Here is a 21,830-nt window from a genome sequence, read left to right as displayed (position 1 = left end):
GCGCGAAAGTCGCGTACCGCATGGCCGACAAGCACAGGGGTCGGATCGGGTTTCATGAGACGCCGACTTAGCCAAAAGTCGGCGACTTTTGAAAATGATCGACCCGTTTCGCTCAACCCTAATTAGCTCTATTAATCTCTGACACCCCAGTAGTGGTGATGAGCGCCAGAGGTCTAGAGGAACTCTTTCCCTGAGTCTTGGGATAGAGTTCTGTGACTCTTTGCTTGCGCTCTTTGTGCGGTACAGCGGCCCTGTGAAGCAACAGGGTACGCTTCCTTCATACCGGGTGAGGCTAACCCGTGTGTGTATCCATATTTTACCACCATATAGTCCATCATTACTCGGCAGCAGGTTCCATCTCTGCATGGCGGACCCCGGGCTGTGAACCCACCTTATACCATCCTTATAATTATTTGGTGCATTCGGCTAGCCCTAACACAGTGGGATCTGTTGAAGCGTTCCAGAGCTTTAACCTCAGAAATTGACAGTGATCAGAATTGTAAAAATTGGCCAACCTCTGGAACCTTGATTTCCAAATGAAATGCAAAATTTACGTTCATCTGAAAACAACACGTTGGACCTCTGAGCAACAGTCCAGTTCTTTTTCTCCTTGTCCCAGGTAAGATGTTTCTGGTGTTGTCTAATGGTCATAAGCGGCTTGACACATGGAATGTGACACTTGTAGCCCATGTCCTGTGTGTGTTGGCTCTTGAAGCAATGACTACAGCAGCAGTCCACTTCTTGTGAAGCCCCCCACATTAAAAGTGGCCTTTTCTTAACAATTTTTTCAAGGCTGCGGTTATCCCGGTTGCTTGCACACCTTTTTCTACCACACTTTTGTTCCTTCCACTCAACTTCCCATTAATATGTTTGGATACAGCACTTTGTGAGCAGCCAGCTCCTTTAGCAATGCCAACTATTGGAAGTAGCAATCCTAATAGCCAATATCGACCCTTTAACGAGCCTTGTCACATGACTTAGGATAAAAGCCAAATCAGAATCTCAATTTGCAGATACTGTGTTTTGGGGTACTGCCAAAGTGGAGATCTGCTTTGGCTGATTGAGAGGCGTCTGACCGGGATATTAAATTGTTGAAAATTCTGGACGCGACTAATTAAAGCAATTTGTTTTCGCATAAATTGCCAATAAAAAACAAAACACCATCATTTTACACAATGAAGAAAATTGTATCAACCAGAGCAGGCTCACATGACCCTGGACGCAGTCTAACAAGCTCACCCATAATGCCTTACAGCTATTACATCACATGGTATAGAACTCTTTATAAGCAGAAACTTTAATAGCCTGTATAAAAGCTGAGACAGGGAATGCATGAGCCATTTCAAGGTGAATCTGGATAAAGTAAACTATCACATCTCTCAGCTTAGTAACACAAATAGGGAGAGAAACAGTGGACAAATTCTACAGATAGTGTATGACATCAAAACAGCACATCTTCTAACTTTGAAAGGTAAGAAAGAGGGATAAAAACTGTGGTGTGCATAGTACACCATGCCAATTTTAAAATTATGCTAAGCTACTTCTGTAAGCTTGCTCAGTCCCTTATATGCACACACACTATTTCCCCTAGTGAAGCTTATTAATATTCACACACTGTATGATACCTTTTCTTGCCCGTTATGCCCCAAAGACCATAGTATAATGCCCCCACAGTGCACTATACAGTATGATGCCCCACAGTACATTCCCCTCTACACAGTATGATTTTTCCATCATCCTCCAGACACCCAGTATGCTGCCCCCATAGCCACCTACAATGTATGATGCTCCTCACAATCACACCATATACAGTTTGATGCCCCTCACCTAATATGATTACCATTCATCTCCTCTCAGACGATATGATGCCATCAAAGCTGCCTTGATTCAACCTGATGCCCTCACAGCCACCCACAGTATATCATGCTTTCACACACAGTATGATGTCCTCACCAAACCCTCCACAATTTATGGTGTCCTTAGTGTTCACCACACAGTATGATGCATCCAAAGCCACCCAGAGTACATCCCACCGTAGCTCACAACCTGGTTTGATTCCCCCAGATCCTCTTACTATACAGTGTGTTACCCTCAGAGCTCCCCACATCGCATGGTGCCCCCAGAGATCCCCACACCTCACATATTATAATACCTGCAATCAAGCATACATTATGCCTCTATGTCATGATTCTTTTTTGAGCTGGTCTGTGCCATCTGTCAACTAACCGAAGCATGTCACATGACCTCAAGATACTTTCATGTCTTTCAGTCTTTACCCACACTGAATGATTGAGTAGGGCTCCGATGGCTCTCTCTTCCGCCATTGTATTCAACTGCATTTGCACTAAGAAGACACCGATAATGTTGAAGTCAGGACATATTTCTCACCTTCAAAGACAGTGGGACAGCTACCCAGATTGAGGACTATTCTGCTCAATCTGAGTTACTTGGGAGGTATGCAGCTGTGAAAAATGGTTACCATCTGTTTATCTATAGTAACATATGTTGAGGCCACTGTGACATTACTGAAGTTGTGTGTCAGTCAAAGAGCTTAAAGTGAGTTATATACATTCCTAAGGGACCTCTTTTCAGAGCAACTATAGTAATTGTAATTCACGGCGAATTGATTTGCAGTAAATCAAATTTGGTGGATTTGAATTGTAAAAAAATGCTCATCTAAAGTATGTAAATGTATGAGATGGAGATAGTTTTGATCCACGTTGGGATCATAAACTAATGTGAGTTATCACAACCGCTGTACATAATATTTTAACTTTATATAAGCAAAACAAAATAAGTAAGTCAATAAATACTTGGCTACATACCTAATAAGAATAGATAAGTTCAAAATTATTCCAATCATGACTCTGCACAGCTCATATAAATATTCTCAAATGAATCATTTAATAATAATGAGCCATTGGGTTGCTGCATATGATATGATATTGTAGCATTCCAATACCCTGAACAATGTTAAAGTATATATATAAAAACAATAACAATGCACTTTAGACAGAAATTAAGAAATCATAAAGTCTGTGTTCATGAAGCTAAAGAAATATATAACATTGGGCATACTGCCATGTGTCTTTTTTATACTGTTTAGTAACAATTCCTTCTGTATAGACTGTTGGTTAACAGTTGGTTAATGACCCGGCCCATTTTGACCTTAATAATCAAGACAAAAAAGACTGTTTTTTCATTACATATTGTTAGGGTTTAGCGGAACGCACCAAATATATATTTATAAAGTAAAAGGTGCGTTCGCAACCTGGGGTCCACTATACAGGAGTAAAACCCGCTGCTAGTAACTGACGGTACTATATGGCAGTATAAGTGAACTATGTTACTTCACAGAGTCACTTAAGACAAGAGAATGCTGTGCCCTGTTAACCTCACAGAGGAGCACAGCTACCAAATAGAGCGAACAGTGGTCATGCAGTCAGAATAGCACACACAAAACTCCTAACCGGAGATGCCGGTATTCTAGGGGCTTATTTCAGCCGGGCCCTGAATCCTCTCACATAAAACTCCTCACCGGAGGTGCCAGTATTCTAGGGGCTTATTTCAGCTGAACCCTGAAACCACATACATATGACCACACTGGCGCTGAATACGTAACTTAGTTGATACTAGCGCATGACCGTGCGGCCATGCAAACCTTTTATAGCTGCAGCAACTTCAGAATCTTCCTAGAGGACCAATGGGAGCTGCTGCAGTACCTGAGCCACTTCAGGACCTTCCTAGAGGACCAATGGGAGCTGCTGCAGTACCTGAGCATGTGACCCCCGACCTCCAATGAGAGGTCTAACCCTGGGCATGCTCAGAAGGGGAAAAGCAGGACTACGTCCCAGAGACGTCTGCTCGCCGTTGACCAGTACTGGCTACAATGGCTGAGCATGGAAAGGCAGCAGTAACCATCGGCACCATATCAGGCTGCGCCAGACGCTGGGACCGACGTCTCCGCTGAGCAGGCTCCATTGTGGCTCGAAAAGAATAGGAGACTGCAGCGGAGATGGTTTGAGATTCGCCCTGTGCAGAGGCGGGAACTCGATCCCTAACACATATTGTACTTCATGATAGTGGTAAAATTTCTTCCATATGTCAGAGTTTATTTGTGAAAAAAAAGGAAATGAGTTATGTCGCACAAAATAGTTATTAAATAATATGTCCCACATGTGTACTTTACATCAATACAATTTTTTGTAAACTTTTTTTATGAGAAGTTAGAAAGGTTAAAAGTTATCCAGCAATTTCTCATTTTTACAACAAAATTTACAAAAACATTTTTTTAGGGACCACATCACATTGAGCTGACAAACATTTGTCCTGGAGGAGTAAGAATTTTTTTTGGTTTAAAATTCTTAATGAGCATTATAAAAAGACCCTTGCACAAAAAAACGAGTGACTTTTGCATTACAGAATACGTTCACCCTGGTGTTTGTATGACTGTGGAATATGAGGATAAGGAGGAGGATAACACCAAACAGACCAAATCAGGAAGCGCATACCCATGTGGGGTTTGAAGAGGTGCATGAGAATACACCTCCACAAAAAAGACAATGTATTTGAGGTTATATATTTTGCTGCTTTCAATTGGTGGTGTGCAGAAGTCTTGACCAATCCAGGCCTTGGTCATTTTTATTAGAGTCAGCCTGTTAGCATTTTCAGTTGACAGGTAGTGTTGAGCATTCCGATATATATATATATATATAGCAAATATCGGGTATCGGCCGATATTCGCTGTATCGGAATTCCGATACTGAGTTCCGATATTTTTGTGATATCGGAAATTGGAATCGGAAGTTCCTATAAGTTCCCAGGCATGTGCGGTGCGTATGGTTCCCAGGGTCTGGAGGAGAGGAGACTCTCCTTCAGGCCCTGGGATCCATATTCATGTAAAAAATAAAGAATAAAAATAAAAAATATGGATATACTCACCCCTCCGACAGACCCTGGACCTCAGCGGTGCAACCGGCAGCCTCCGTTCCTAAGAATGCAGTGAGTGTAGGACCTGCGATGACGTCGCGGCTTGTGATTGGTCGCGTGAGCGGTCACATGAGTGGTCACGCGACCAATCACAAGCCGCGACGTCATCGAAGGTCCTTCACTCTGCATTCTTAGGAACGGAGGCAGACGCATGCAGCCGTGACCGCCAGGGCTCGTCCGAGGGTGAGTATATCCATATTTTTTATTTTTATTCTTTATTTTTTACATGAATATGGATCCCAGGGCCTGAAGGAGAATTTCCTCTCCTTCAGACCCTGGGAACCATCCAGGATCACTTCCGATATTTGTGTCCCATTGACTTGTATTGGTATTGGGTATCGGTATCTGCGATATCCGATATTTTTTGGATATCGGCCGATCCAATCCGATACCGATACTTTCAAATATCGAAAGGTATCGCTCAACACTATTGACAGGCAGATGTGCTTATCTGTCATAATTCCATCAGTGGCACTAAAAACCCGCTCTGACAGAACGCTAGTAACAGGGCAGGCCAGGACTTCGAAGGCGTAGAGAGCCAGTTCATGCTACGTGTCAAGCTTGGATACCGAATAGTTAAAAGGCACAGAGGAATCCTGGAGGATGTTTGTACGATCTGCAAGGTATTCCCTCAGCATCTTCCTATACATTGCACTTCTTGTGATATGTGATATATGGAGGCTGAAGAGGAGAGGAGGTGCAGGAGCTGTAGACTGTGGGGGCAACCCTGATTGATGTAGGGCCCACAATCCTCGGCGTGGGGAGAAAGTGTTCCATCCCAAGGTCTGACTGAGTCCCGGCTTCCACTATGTTAACCCAGTGTGCCGTCAGTGAGATTTAACATCAATGCACACGTGTCCGTGGTTAGGTGGACTTTCCCAGTAACAGCATTGTTGAGAGCATGGGTAATGTTTTGGGACACGTGCTGGTATAATGACGGTACGGCACACCAGGAGAAATAGTGGTGACTGGGACTGAGTTCCTTGTGATGTCCGCCGCCAGCTGGTTGTGGAAAGCTTCCCTCTCAACGAGTCTAAAAGGCAACATTTTGAGCGCAAGCAGACAAGAAATGTTATAATTTAGGATTGTGGCCTGTGGGGCATTGACTGGGTATTTTCCTCTTGCGTTCCAATGACTGGGGTATAGACAACTGAACGCTCCGCTGGGATAAGGACATGGACGGGCTTGATGATGGTGCTGGTTGACTGTGCGCAACAACAGATGCAGGACACGAGGCATCTTCACATGCACGGTGAACTGGGGATTGGCTTCTATACAAAATAGTGAAAGAAGCAGTACTGTCACCTGCATACAGTGTTCTTGGAGCCAGGGGTTTGACCCACAAAGTCTGGAGCTTTGATGCAATGTGCCTAATCATACAGGTGGTGGTCAGGCTGGTAGTTTTGCTACTCCTGCTGATGCAGGCATGGCCTGTTTGGGGTTATCGGCAGAGTCTTTAAAAAATAACCAGACGTGGGAAAGTTTAACAGTTGGAATGGCAACTTCCATCATGTTGGTTTTACGGGGAATGGATGCTAGTCTTCTGACTGTTGTCACCACACTGCTTCTAACTGATAGTTGGCGTGATATGCCTCCTTCCCCATGTGTGCTGCTGTCCTCGCTCTGCATGTCCTCCTGCCAGGTTGGGTCAATCTCTATGTCATCCACCACCTCATCTTCCACATCTGCACCCTGCTCCTCCTCCTGACTTTCTGGCAATTATGTCTCATCATTGTCCACCTCTTGTAACACTTTCCCACCATCGCCTTCATGTGACCGTGCCTGTAAAAATCTTTGGGCATCGTTACATGCAATCTCATCTGGCCCCACTTCAAGTTGACAGTCTGAGAGTCCAGAATCTTTAAAGGGAAAAATGAACAGCTCTTCAGGGTGTCCAAGTGTGGGATCAGTTGTCTCAAGGCACTCGGCATGGTGGGAGGATAAGGGTGATTAATATTCGGTCCACACTCACAGCTACTCAGACTTTACCGTGTGTAAGACATGGTGGTGGTGGTGGCTAAGTGACTGGAAGCATTAACCACTATCCAACCAACAACCATTTCACACTGCTCTGGCTTCAATAGTGGTGTGCTGCAGTCCCCTAGAAACTGGGACAGGAAGGTCGAGCGAGAAGATGTGGGTCTTTGTTGTGGCCCATTTCCAGCTTGGCCACAGCCTCGTCCTCTGCATGCACCATCAGCATCACGTCCACTTCCCCATCCTTTGCCCCTTGCCTTGCCCATTTTTAATGGACTACTGAAATATTTGAAAAGTTCAATACAAATGGATTAATGTGGAGAAAACTTAAATGTGATCAGTATGCCTGAAAAGCAAGTATTTGGAGACCACAGGTACAGCGAGCTTTTGTCAGAGATAACAGACAGTTAAAATCTGATTTTTTTTTTTTTTAAATTAAAACACTAAATACTGAGTAGACCAAGGCCCTCAGGAAAAACATGCAATGACACAGTCGACCACTACCTACTGCTACAGATTCTTTCTTCCCTCGGCATCAAAGGCCTTGCCCTGTCCTGGATTGCCTCATACCTTTCCAACCGCACATTTAGCGTTTCTCACTCCCACACTACCTCCTCACCCCACCCCCTCTCTGTTGGAGTCCCTCAAGGCTCTGTCCTAGGGCCTCTACTTTTTTCCATCTATACCCTTGACCTAGGACAACTCATAAAGTCCCATGGCTTCCAGTACCACCTATATGCAGATGACTCTCAGATCTACCTCTCTGGCTTAGATGTCGCCTCTCTTCTGTCCAGAATCCCCGAGTGTCTGTCAGACATATCCACCTTCTTCAAATCTCGCTTCCTGAAACTCAATGTAGACAAAACCGAACTCATCATCTTTCCCCCATCTCGCATATCCCCCCTACCTGATCTATCTATTATGGTAAATGGCATCACGCTCTCTCCCGCACCTGAAATCCGCTGCCTCGGGGTAACTCTCGATTCTACCCTGACCTTCAAACCACATGTCCAAACTCTTGCCACCTCCTGTTGCCCCAACTCAAAAATATTGCCAGAATCCGTCCCTTCCTCAGCCCACAATCTACTTAAACTCTTGTGCATGCCCTCATCATCTCCTGCCTTGATTACTGCAAAACCCTCCTATGTGGCCTCCCCGCTAACTCCCTTGCACCACTCCAGTCTGTCCTCAACTCTGCTGCTCAACTAATCCACCTCTCTCCTCGCTACTCCCCCACTTCACCCCTCTGCAAATCCCTCCACTGTCTCCCAATTCCCCAACGAATCCAGTTCAAACTACTAACACTGATCTACAAAGCCATCCAAAACCTGTCCCCTCCCTATATCTCTGAACTAATCTCCCACTATCTTCTCTCACGTAATCTTCGATCCTCCCAAGACCTCCTACTCTCCTCTACACTTATTCGTTCCTCACACAACCACCTCCAAGATTTCTCCCGAATATCCCCCATCCTCTGGAATTCTACGCTTCAACACGTCCGATTATCCACCACCCTCGGATCCTTCAGACAGAACCTGAAAACCCATCTCTTCAGGAAAGCCTGCAGCATGCAATAACCATTCTGTCGCCTCACCAACCACCAGAGCTGCCACATCACCAACCACCCAAGCTGCCGCCACATCACCAGCCAACCGAGCTGCCGCATCGCCACAGCCAGAGCTGCCGCCTGATCAACCACCCGAGCTGCCGCCTCACAACCACCAGTGATACAGCACATCGACCTCCTGTCTCTTCCCCATAATCCTGAAGAATGTAAATCCGCAAGGACAGGGTCCTCTCCCCTCTGTACCATTCTGTCACTGTAAATTTGTTTACTGTTAATGATATCTATAACCCTGTATGTAACCCCTTTTCACAATGACAGCACCATGGAATTAATGGTGCTATATAAATTAATAATAATAATAATAATAATAATAATAATAACGTATGCCTACAAAGCAAGGATTTGGACACCACAGATACACCAGATGTCTGACGGAGAAAACAGACCGTTTAAATGTGTGGCCTTTTTTTTATTTTAAACCACTAGATAATGAGTAGACCAAGGCTAGCAGACAAAACAATGCAATGCATGCCTGCAAAGCGTGGATTTTGACATCACAGATACACAGTGCGCCTGACATAGATAACAGACTGATCAAATTGTGGCCTTGATTTTTTTGGGCCCACCAAAATTGTGTCAATAAGTAGGCTATGACACTCAAAAAAATGTTGGAGTACTAAAATTGTAAAATATTTAGCGCAATGATATGCAATGCATGTGACGTACAAAACACACTGATAAATATAAGAACTGTAGCTAAATATTTTTTTTGACCAGATAAAGATTTTTTGGTCAGCAAAATGGCCTCCAAAAATGTTGTAAGACACTCCAAAAAATACTACAGCGCCAAAAAAAAGGCCAGAATTTTCTGCACACTCACATCAGATGCTTAGAACAAAAAAGCTGTTTTACATTGCTAGACTTTCATATCGTTGTATTAAAATGATTGGCTGTTTTCTGCAGTGTGATCAAGCAAATAAATGTAGACAAAAAAGGGGGCTCTGGATTGCTTTGTAATATAATTAGCAGGATTCAGGTGCCATAAAATATTAATCCTAGCCACAGACACTTGCAGCTAGATGTATATAAAATAGGAAGCAGCAGACAGTAATGAACCCTCTTGATGTATGCAGTGAGATCTATATACTCACATACAGTGCCTGCATACCTTGCAGTGATGTGGATATGCGCACATAGACTCCCCTGCCATCCTAGCACTGCAATCAATATACTCCCTAATTAGCCCTAAAAAGGACTGTTGGTTCATCTGGATTTGTGGATTCTGTGATGGTAGACCAACACTAAGTAATAAAAGAACAAATCTGACCCTTTCCAGGCAGCAGCTCTCCCTACACTAGCTGAGTCCAGAGCTGAATGCACCAAGCAGGACGGCATCCAGTCTCTTATAGACCTGATGACACTGTGCGGCCAGCCAATCACTCTAATACCACAACAAAGATGGCTGCGGTATTACAGTGCATGGCAGACAATCCCTGCATGTTCATTGGCGCTCTAAAGAGCATCAAAATTGCAGGGCGGAGACCCGAGCTCCCACTGAATAATCCCGGATATGCTCGGTGCTTGCTGAGTACACCGAGTACCGTGATACTCCGGCGAGCAACGAATAATGGCGAGCACGTTCGCTCATCACTACTCATCATTAGTCTTTATCAAGTATACAAAAAATCAAAAAGGGCTGGCTTAGATAATGTGGAGACCAAGTCTGCACCAATCACCACAACAGCCAAACCCACTCATATTAAATACATTATTTATACAAACATTCATTAAAAGTATACATACCCTAATTTGAATAATACTTTATATATTAAATAGATGGAAATAAGGCACCTCTATAATGTAATATATTCTCTATTTACATCGGTGTTCAGGCAGTCAAATCATGGCATCCCTATACTCATGGATACTAGAATCCAACCACCTGTAGGTCGACCATGAATATGCAGATAACACCTTCCAGGGGGCCAATAATGAACCACCAAAGAGAAATGCACCAAAATTGTATAAATAATGTATTTAATATGAGTGGGTTTGGCCTTTGTCGTGATTGGTGCAGACTTGGTCTCCACACTGTAAAAGCCAGCCCTTTGTGATTTTTTTGTATACTTGATAATGACCTATTATAGATCAGAGCTTTGTATTTTGATGAAGGAATGCAAATCATTTCTTTGAAATTCATCACCTGAGATTGGACACTGATCTCTTTATAATTTTTATCTTTTTGTGTCACCTCTTTCCCTCTAATTGTTTGAATTGTGTTCTGTTACCTATAGAGTTCGGTAGGTGCATCTACTGAATTATACAGTGCTCTGTATAAAGATTATTATTAGTGTTGAGCGATACCTTCCGATATGCAAAGGTATCGGTATCGGATTGGATCGGCCGATACCGGCAAAATATCAGATCTCGCCGATACCGATACCCGATACCAATGCATATCTATGGGACAAAAAATATCGGAATGGTTCCCAGGGTCTGAAGGAGAAGAAACTCTCCTTCAGGCCCTGGGATCCATATTCATGTATAAAATAAAGAATAAAAATAAAAAATATTGATATACTCACCCCTCCGGCGGCCCCTGCTCTTAGCGGTGCCTCCGTTCCTAAGAATGCCGAAATAAGGACCTTCGATGACGTCACGGCTTGTGATTGGTCGCGTGACCGCTCATGTGACCGCTCATGTGACCAATCACAAGCCGCGACGTCATCGCAGGTCCTTCACTCGCTCATTCTTAGGAACCGAGGCTGCCGGTTGCAGCGGTTACAACCAGGGCGCGTCAGAGGGTGAGTATATCCCTATTTTTTATTTTTATTCTTTATTTTACACATGAATATGGATTCCAGGGCCTGAAGGAGAGTTTCCTCTCCTCCAGACCCTGGGAACCATACACTGGGAACTTCCGATTCCGATTTCCGATATCACAAAAATATCGGAACTCGGTATCGGAATTCCGATACCGCAAATATCGGCCGATACCCGATACTTGCGGTATCGGAATGCTCAACACTAAATTTTATTATTGGTGATTCATCGTAGCTTTATGTTACTGTTGTCTACTTTAAGTATATTTACACTTAAAAGGCTTTGCATTGCATATGAGAGGCATTTGATATTCAATGTTTTTTTTGTTAAAGGTGTTGTTCAGGATCAGAAAACATGTCTGCCTTTTTTTCTTAGAAAGGATCCTTCATCTGTCCATGGGTTGCTATTTTTTATTCCCTGTAATAAAAGATTTCTAATGCATAAGAACTTGCATGCATAAACTATAAGCCATGTGTTATTTTATTGGATAAGAGAAGAGATGAGTAAACAGCAAGCAAAGGCGAAGGTCAGGATTCTCATTTGATTCCGACAATTTATAATACATTTGCGGAATGATGGGGAACAATGCAAGGAACAAAGTCAGGTGTCACTAGTTCATTTATTGCAATAGAAATTCCCTTGACCTTGGCAGGGATCAGGACAGCAGGGATCAGGACAGCAGGGAGGTGGACAGCAGGGAGGTGGACAGCAGGGAGGTGGACAGCAGGGAGGTGGACAGCAGGGGTTGCAGGGATCTGATGGAGAAGGGAACATATATCAGTTAGTCATTTATTTCAAAGAAGATAAACTTTATCATTTTTTTATATCTGAGTGCCATTAAAGTGCCCTTTTAATTAAAAGCAGTTTAGTGAGACCGCCACCTATCTCTCAAAAAACCGCTTGTGTGGTGCACAGCTCCAGCTGTTGTATTGAATCCATCTGCTGCAATGTGTGCGGGATCAGGAAGGAGCTGTGTGCTTCTGTCACCTGAGCAACATTCTCAATTGGGATTGGTGCGGGTCTTAGGATGTAGACCCCCACTCACTTGTTTGCAAACAAAAAGCCACTCAAATATAAAAAAAAAGATAAAGGTTTAGTTACAATAGACAGTTCAATACAAAAGAGCAATACATGGTACAAGTTAACAGAATAAATTACCTGCAGTTTAAAGATAAGACTTTCAGAATATTTATTGTTTTGGAATTAACTTTACTATGTATGTGTTTGCTATTTTTCAGAATTGTATATGTGTAAAGCAATTGGAGCACAGTGCAAAGGCAAAAAGCAAGATAAATATTTTATTTTTTCATGCACTCACCCATTGAGAAATTCTAAAACTACCAGAATACATAATAGTTAAAATAAAGGTTCCTGTGTCAAGTTCTGGAGAAGAGCATGTTCCAGGAAAATAAGGGAATTTTCTGAAATGATGCAGTTCTCCTGCTTATGAGATATGGATACCTTGTAATGAGACACACAGTGTGCAGATCCCTACTGAGCACTCTTTGTGGCCCTGTAAGTTGTCTTTGTGAATCATCACATTTTATAAAGAATTGCTCTGTTAGACTGTATACTCTACATTATCAAGGTCACTAGTTTGATTTTCTTTTCTGGACAGCTTAGCAAGAATTCACAGACACTCAACATTTTTTACAGTGACATTCGATAACCATAATAAATCATTATGACTATAAGCGATCCATGTCTACAACCTATAAATTAGCTGCATACACTTTTAACTGTAAAAAATGATAATTACAGTTATAATAACCTATTCAAGTTTTTTACAGACAAGGGAAAAACTGCCCTAATTTTACTGACTGTCCAAGAATTTCTGGAACTTTGGAAACCTGCACAGTTTTTCTTCATATTTTATGCCAGATGCAGTCCTATGAATCACACCTTATAAAGCAGCTTTTAAGTACAGTGATTTTGATCTGTGCATAGAGAAATTAATTAGCACTGATGACAGCGAAAAACCAACTAAAATTATCCTTATCTTTACCTTGTTTGGGGAATTGTCCACGACCTTGTTGATTGCTGTAGCCGGAGTACTGGGACCCAGATTGGCAAGCTAGAAAAGAGAAACATTCATTCTGCGTTCACTGCATTTTGAAACAATATCTACAGAGTTATGTATGATTATGGTCGTATCGTGGTTATGCACAAAGTCTGAGTTCTATGGAGCTGTGGCGCAACCTGTTGAAGTCTATAGGATGCTGTTCGACCACCTATGCAGGACAGGTGTCAAGGAAGGGCCTACTAGTCAATTCCTACATACCAAAACTTTCTGCTAGACTCTTTTCCCACCTGCAGACAAGATCCCCATGAACCACAATTTAACTGTTACTCTTTTACTGCCTCATACAACCAGGACATGTACACTGACTTGTTCACTGCCTTACAATAGGTGAGATTTTATTAACAATGCTTTCATTGCCCCAGACAGCCAGAATTTTTAATATGACAAAAAAAACTTCTTTGGGCTATGGCCTCATTATATTTATTACATGGCCTCATTATATTTATTACAGGCCTTGTCTGTATGCCTCTAAGAGAAAACACTTCCACATGTTTCTGTATCAAATTCGAGTCATACAGAATTCAATATGAGACTGTTTTAATGGATTATTTCCAATTCTTTGCTCCCTGAGATAAGACTAAAAAGTTTAGATATGTGTTATAATCCTCTAGTATTACAATGGCTGGTCTAAAATGAATCTTCTAGTAGTAATTTCTATTCTGCTTAATCTGGAAAGAAAAATTTAAAGCAGTTAGTCCAAAAATCTGAAAGTCTGTATCACCATTTTGATATCCTGTGTATATAGTATATAAAGAGATTTAAAAACTGCAGAATTGTGTACACAATATTCACTGTATAACAAAAAGTAGCATCAATAATTACTGTATATACTACAATCAGTGGAAAACCATTATGAAGAATATATCAAATATCATCAATTTGAAGAGATTGTCTAGAAGTGGATAACATATTCTTAACAGCTAAATTGTCCATCAAAAAATAACAAAAGCCATATACTAAGGTCAGCTTGGTTGAACTTGATAGACGTGTCTGTTTTCACATATACTAACTATGCAATAGTAAAAGCTGCAGACCAATCAGTGACCTCTGATTGACTGCAGTGATTATATGACATAACAATGGGAGGCACAATGATGGACAGTTTAGATGTTTAGGAGGGATTGTACACTATAGGACATTACCTCCTGAACAGTTTACCCTTGAAGGTTAAATCCAATTTCATAGCATGAATTATGGCTGTCATAATGAATATCTAGATCAATTACTTTTTATACATGTTTTAGATTTACTTCTATGGAAACACTATTTAAGATTGAATACATTGAACTTACCCTACTTCTAAGACTTTAATCACTTTACTGTATCAAAAAAGCATATTCAACTATTCATCTCAATAGAAAGTGACTTCAAGTCAAAAAAGAAAGTATACAGCTGAATGACATACAGCTGCAAATTATATATCTGGCCTGTATATACCCACAGGCTGAACCTAAGAGCATATGAAATGTGAGCTAAACCTAACCTTAAATGTGATATGTTTTCAGCAAGACGTCTAAGGCTTTTTTTTTTACAGTCTTTAAATGCATTAGTTCTTTACATTTTTTATATCTTTGTTAAAAAAAATACTAATGTAAATTTCTGGAGCAAAGTTCTATAATACTAATTCATGTGTAAAGTTTACCAACAATGCAAAAAGGCAAAACTAAAAAAGAGTAACTTACGGTCTTGGCAAGGATTTACACAGATAGGCACTTTTTGGCAGGGATCCTTGCATGGATTCTGGCATGAGCTCTTCTGGCAGTTTGCTCCTTTGATTCCAGACATGACTAATTTCTTTTCTTAGTTCTGAACTTCTCAGAGACTCAAAAGCTATATTTTGATGATTGCATTGAGATTGATCCTTATATATCTGGACATAGTGAGAATTGGGGCATATTTTCTCATCAGATGGAGATAAGGCATTTAATAGGATGATTACATGTATAACTATTTAATATTCTAAAGGAGAATAAACATTAATTATGAAGAGTAAGCCAACCAACACCTTAGGATATTTACTGCAGTAAAATACTTGACATCGCATTCACCATCATTTCTTTTTATTGCACTGTTCTAAAATGGACATTTCTAAAGTGGGATGAGTATGGGGCGCAATGTTGTAAAACTGTGATGTGCCCACATTGTAAAATATAAAAAGAGGTAGTAATTGTTCCATTAAAAAGTAACTAGTAAAACTGATGCGCTATGCATCCTTGTACAGTTAATCATGATGGCCATGGGCCACCTTTTTGGTAATGGCTATTAATGTGCTAGGTTCTGCAATCCTGTGAACACAAAGGTCTTCATGGTAGGAAGCACATGGAATATGTGCATCTGAAAATTGCGTGAAACAGCTGAGTACCCATCAGGCATGAACAGGAATATTGTTTTTCATTTCAGTCTTGATAATCTCAGTACAGACATCGCTCCATGAGACTATTATCTAGCTCTCTTAGTTTCAGTGATCTTCCTACTAGGCAAAAGTCACATTTTCATGTCTGTTTGACCTTTTAACATTGGGCTCAGAAAGCTGGTATGATCAATCATGCTCACAGATCGTTACTATTTTTTCAGACATAGGATACTTCAAGTACCTGTCCAGGCTTAGAGATGGGCGACTAAACACAATAATGACAAAATGGGAAAAAAATACAATAATCAACAAACAAGGATGATTGTATATTTGTACTACAGGTCTAGACCAAAAAGTCTTGCAAGCCAACTTTACAACAGCATATTTTATCTGAACTTTTTATTAATATAATGTTCTATATCAGTCAGCTGACTAAAATCATCATCTCACATCATTAGGTGACTCAAATAATTTATTAATGTACAGAAAAAAGCCCAAGAATATAACAATCATGTTAGTGATATTCAATCTTTCAAGCGAATATAATGTGATGAGTTTTGTCCTATAATGGTCTAAGAACTTCTCTTTATCAACTAAAAACACACTTTTATTTGCAAAGCTCTTTTTATGGAGATTCCGTTAGGCGACGAGATTCTCCCTCTGCATAGGTGGGTTCCAAGCTTTGATCTTCTCCTTCGGTCCCCCATTCAGTATCAACTGCTGTGAATTATGCTCAGCAAAGACGTCAGTCTCAGCATCTTGCTCAGACTCAGGCTTGATTACTGCTGCCTCTCCAGGTTCAGCTATAGTAACTAGCAATAGACAGAAGCAAGCGATCCCTCCTGAGACTAAGTCCGGGATTTGCTCTATGGAGCATGCTCGTGAGGCGACTTCTCAATGGTGGTCGGCGTCACATGCTCAGGTCCTGGTCTGGCTTTGTATTGGTCCGTGAGCAATGTCTGATTGGCAAAAACTATAAAAGGATCTTTGGCGTGCCAGTTGGTGCACTAAGATCATTTATGTTTTGTGTGTGTGAGGAAACTAACGGTATTGTGGACTCAGTTGTATGTGTTCAGGGCAGGCCTAGTGCCTCTTGAAATCTGACTTCCCCGGAGGGGAGATTGTGTTTGAGTTCAGGTCAGGCTCTAGTGCCTTTAGAATGCAGGCCTCTCAGGAGAGGAGCTCTGTGATTGCTTTGAGTCCACTACCAGTTCCCTTGCCCCAGTGGGGCTTGCGTGCTCCTGTGAAGCAAACAGGGTACGCATTTAGCGCCATATTCACTCTGCGACTGTGTGCCGATAAACAGTCCTATTGCAGAGTTCCTTTCCCATCGCTGTGTGCGATTGGCACAGCCACGTGTTTCTCCACTGACTTAGTGCGAGTCACTTTTGCTTGCTGCTAGTATTTGCCATTGCCCTCTAGCTGCAGTTTGCCATCTCTGCACAGTGGACCCCGGGTGGCGAACGCACTTATTTAGTGCGTTCCAACAGCCCTAACAGATTCACCCTTTCCTGATGTGTGACAGATGTATGTTAATGGGAAACATGTTCCTGCTCTATGATGTGCACATATGGTCAAAATAGTTGGTGCCCCTCGTTCCTTTGCTTCCTCTGGTCCATGTTGAGTGTGATACAATCCATATCACCAAACAGCACAGTGAGTATCTGTAGCCCTATATACATGCCCACTCACTGATTCCAGGACTGTAGACACTTGTGATGCTAATTAGTGGACACACTTTGATTTAACATGTCCCTTTTGTCACATTATTTTTAGGAGTACCATCATTTCTGTCCAGGCCGATTTCATGAGCTTTATTTTTTTTTTTATTCTGTGGAAGCATGGTTGAAAAGCAATGTCTGTCTTTCATTTGTTCATTTTCATAGATTTTTTATTATTACTTTTGTCAGATTCAATATATTTCTGTGACCATTGTGAATTTTTCTGTCATTAAAGGAGGGGTACCAACAATTTTGACAACGTGTGTATATAGTTACGTCATGGTGATCATGCAGGAAGCTTTGCCCTTGGGTTCACTGCTGGGAGGCTTAACTGACACCCAAAATCTTAGGCTACAGTCACTATCAATATTTGGTCAGTATTTCACATCAGTATTTATTAGTAGTGTTGAGCATTCCGATACCGCAAGTATCGGGTATCGGCCGATACTTGCGGGTATCGGAATTCCGATACCGAGATCCGATACTTTTGTGGTATCGGGTATCGGTATCGAAACAACATTATTGTAAAAATGTGTAAAAGAGAGAATTAAAATAAAAAATATTGCTATACTCACCTCTCCGACGCAGCCTGCACCTTACCGAGGGAAGCGGCAGCGTTCTTTGTTTAAAATTTGCGCTTTTCTTTCCTTTACGTGAAGTCCCGGCTTGTGATTGGTTGCGTCGCAGTCACATGGGCGACGCAACCAATCACAGCAAGCCGTGACGTAATTTCAGGTCCTTAAGGATTTTAAAATTACGTCCCGGCTTTGTGATTGGTTGCGTCGCAGTCACATGGGCGACGCAACCAATCACAAGCCGTGACGTCACGGGAGGCTGGACACGCGCGCATTTTAAAATGCGCGCGTGTCCAGCCTCCCGGCTTGTGATTGGTTGACCGCGACGCAACCAATCACAAGCCGGGACGTCACGGGAGGCTGGACAAGCGCGCATTTTAAAATGCGCGCGTGTCCAGCCTCCCGGCTTGTGATTGGTTGACCGCGACGCAACCAATCACAAGCCGGGACGTCACGGGAGGCTGGACAAGCGCGCATTTTAAAATGCGCGCGTGTCCAGCCTCCCGTGACGTCACGGCTTGTGATTGGTTGCGTCGCCCATGTGACTGCGACGCAACCAATCACAAAGCCGGGACGTAATTTTAAAATCCTTAAGGGCCTGAAATTACGTCACGGCTTGCTGTGATTGGTTGCGTCGCCCATGTGACTGCGATGCAACCAATCACAAAGCCGGGACGTAATTTTAAAATCCTTAAGGACCTGAAATTACGTCACGGCTTGCTGTGATTGGTTGCGTCGCCCATGTGACTGCGACGCAACCAATCACAAAGCCGGGACTTCACGTAAGGAAAGAAAAGCGCGAATTTTAAGCAAACACCGCTGCCGATTCCCTCGGAGAGGTGAGTATAGCAATATTTTTTATTTTAATTCTTTCTTTTACACATTAATATGGTTCCCAGGGCCTGAAGGAGAGTTTCCTCTCCTTCAGACCCTGGGAACCATCAGGGGTACCGTCCGATACTTGAGTCCCATTGACTTGTATTGGTATCGGGTATCGGTATCGGATTGGATCCGATACTTTGCCGGTATCGGCCGATACTTTCCGATACCGATACTTTCAAGTATCGGACGGTATCGCTCAACACTATTTATTAGCTAAAACCAAGAGTGAGTCAAAAATACAGACTTGTTGACGGGTTTCTATTATAGCTTTCTCCTCTGTTTCTTCCACTCCTGGTTTTGGCTTACAAATACTGATGTAAAATACTGACCACATACTGATAGTGTGCCTGTAGACTTACAGTAACAGCCAGTTGTATAAAATGTCCAATTCTCGTAGAGGGGCTAAGGAAAAATGGTAAGAATAAATTATAAAAATATAAATTAACCTCACAAAGCAAACAGTATAAAGATCACAAAAAAAGTCTTCCTAATGAATATGCATATGAATATTTTATTGTGCAAAAGCAAAATAAACATAAAAGTACACCTATATGGTACTGTTGCATGTAGCACATTCCCATCACATAAAAAATTGTGACATTAAACACAGTTATTTTAAATATTCTACTGTACAAATGTACAAAAAGTACACAAAAAAGTGATAAAAAATTGGATATAAATAAAAATATCACTAAAAATGCCATCTTTTCCCTCAGAAAAAACAAGCCCTCACACAGATCTGAAGACGGAAAAATGTATAGTTTATTTTTTATTTAAATGGTGAAAAAACATTCAAAACTTTGAAAAAAAATGGCTCCATATTCCATTTTTTATGATCTGGGGCTGGGTAAGGGCTTATTTTTTATGCGCCGAGCTGACATTTTTATTGATACCATTTTGGTGTAGAAACAATCTTTTGATCACCCTTTATTGCATTTTATTGCAATGTATCGGCTTAATTCTGATACTTTTAACTTTTTTCTCGTTACGCCATTTAGCGATTGGGTTAATTATTTTTTAATATTGATAGATTGATAGATTGGGCGATTCTGAACTCGGCGATACCAAATACGTGTATGTTTGATTTTTTCTTTGTTTGATTTTGAATGGGGCGAAAGGGAGGTTATTTGAAATTGAACTGTTTTATATAAATAATATATATATATATATATATATATATATATATATATATATATAACGTATATACTCGAGTATAAGCCGACCCGAGTATAAGCCGACCCCCCTAATTTTGCCACAAAAAACTGGTAAAACTTATTGACTCGAGTATAGGCCTAGGGTAGGAAATGCAGCAGCTACCGGTGAATTTCAAAAATAAAAATAGATGCTCCATACCGTTCATTATTGCCCCAAAGGAGGTTCCATATAAAGCTGTGCCATATATAATGCTCCATACCGTTGATTATTGCCCCGTAGATGATCCATATATAGCTGTGCCATATAGAATGCTCTGCACCGTTCATTATGGCCCCATAGGTGCTCCATTTAAAGCTGTGCCATATATGCTCTATAGCGTTCATTTTTGCCCCATAGATGCTCCTTATAAAGCTGTGCCATATATGCTCTATAGCGTTCATTATGGCCCCATAGATGCTCCTTATAAAGCTGTGCCATATATGCTCTGCACCGTTCATTATTGCCCCATAGATGCTCCTTATAAAGCTGTGCCATATATGCTTTATAGCGTTCATTATGGCCCCATAGATGCTTCTTATAAAGCTGTGCCATATATGCTCTGCACCGTTTATTATTGCCCCATAGATGCTCCATTTAAAGCTGTGCCATATATGCTCTATAGCGTTCATTATGGCCCCATAGATGCTCCTTATAAAGCTGTGCCATATATGCTCTGCACCGTTTATTATTGCCACATAGATGCTCCATTTAAAGCTGTGCCATATATAACGCTGCTGCTGCTGCTGCAATTAAAAAAAATCACATACTCACCTCTCTTGCTTGCAGCTCCTCAGCGTCCCGTCTCGGCGTCTCTCCACACTGACTGTTCAGGCAGAGGGTGGCGCGCACACTAGTACGTCATCGCGCCCTCTGACCTGAACAGTCAGAGCAAGAGGAAAGGAAGACGGAGCGGCGCCCAGCGGGTGGAACGTGGACAGGTGAATATAAAATACTCACCTAGTTCCGGTGCTCCTGGCGCTCCCCCTGCCTGTCACACTGTCTTCGGGTGCCGCAGCTCTTCCTCTGTCAGCGGTCACTGGCACCACTCATTAGAGAAATGAATATGCGGCCCCGCCCCTATGGGAGTGGAGTCCATATTCATAACTTTAATGAGCGGTCCCACGTGACCGCTGAACAGGGGAAGAGCTGCGGCACCCGAAGACAGTGTTACAGGCAGGGGGAGCGCCAGGAGCGCCAGGACTAGGTGAGTATGCGACAATCCTCTTTCCCCCTCGTCCGCCGACCCCACCACCGACCGTGACTCGAGTATAAGCCAAGAAGGGCACTTTCAGCCCAAAATTTGGGCTGAAAATCTCGGCTTATACTCGAGTATATATGGTATATATATACTATGTATATATATATATATATATATATATATATATACACTGTGTTCCAAATTATTATGCAAATTGGATTTAAGTGTCTTAAAGATTTAATTGTTTTGTTTTTCAAATAAACTCGTGGATGGTATTGTGTCTCAGGGCTCAATGAATCACTGAAATCAATCTTATACACATGTGATAATTAGTTTTCCAGGTGATTCTAATTAAAGGAAAACTACTCAAAAATGATGTTCCACATTATTATGCAGGTCACAGGTTTCAAGCAATATGGGAAATAAAAAGGATCTCTCTGCTGCTGAAAAGCGTTAAATAGTGCAATG

At 41.9% G+C, this 21,830-nt stretch overlaps 1 protein-coding gene across 3 annotated transcripts in view; it reads right to left on the bottom strand.

The window, feature by feature from the left end:
- LOC143768536 (uncharacterized) overlaps window positions 1-21,830 on the bottom strand; it is a 106,571-nt gene that overhangs the window by 47,918 nt on the left and 36,823 nt on the right. For 2 of the 3 annotated variants that reach the window (XR_013213931.1, XM_077257184.1), the window contains exon 2: window positions 13,362-13,430. Coding sequence is in view for 1 of the 3 variants with exons in the window: in XM_077257184.1 (XP_077113299.1) it covers window positions 13,362-13,430 (69 nt within the window). In the remaining 2 variants the exon portion in view is untranslated. Of the gene's footprint in view, window positions 1-13,361; window positions 13,431-15,121; window positions 15,261-21,830 lie in introns of those variants that run through there. The other variant, XR_013213930.1, reaches the window with a different exon arrangement.

Source organism: Ranitomeya variabilis, chromosome 4 (genome assembly GCF_051348905.1).
Source record: "Ranitomeya variabilis isolate aRanVar5 chromosome 4, aRanVar5.hap1, whole genome shotgun sequence".
NCBI lineage: Eukaryota > Metazoa > Chordata > Amphibia > Anura > Dendrobatidae > Ranitomeya > Ranitomeya variabilis.
Note: the sequence above shows the minus strand (reverse complement) of the source record. Positions and strands in the feature narration are given on the sequence as shown.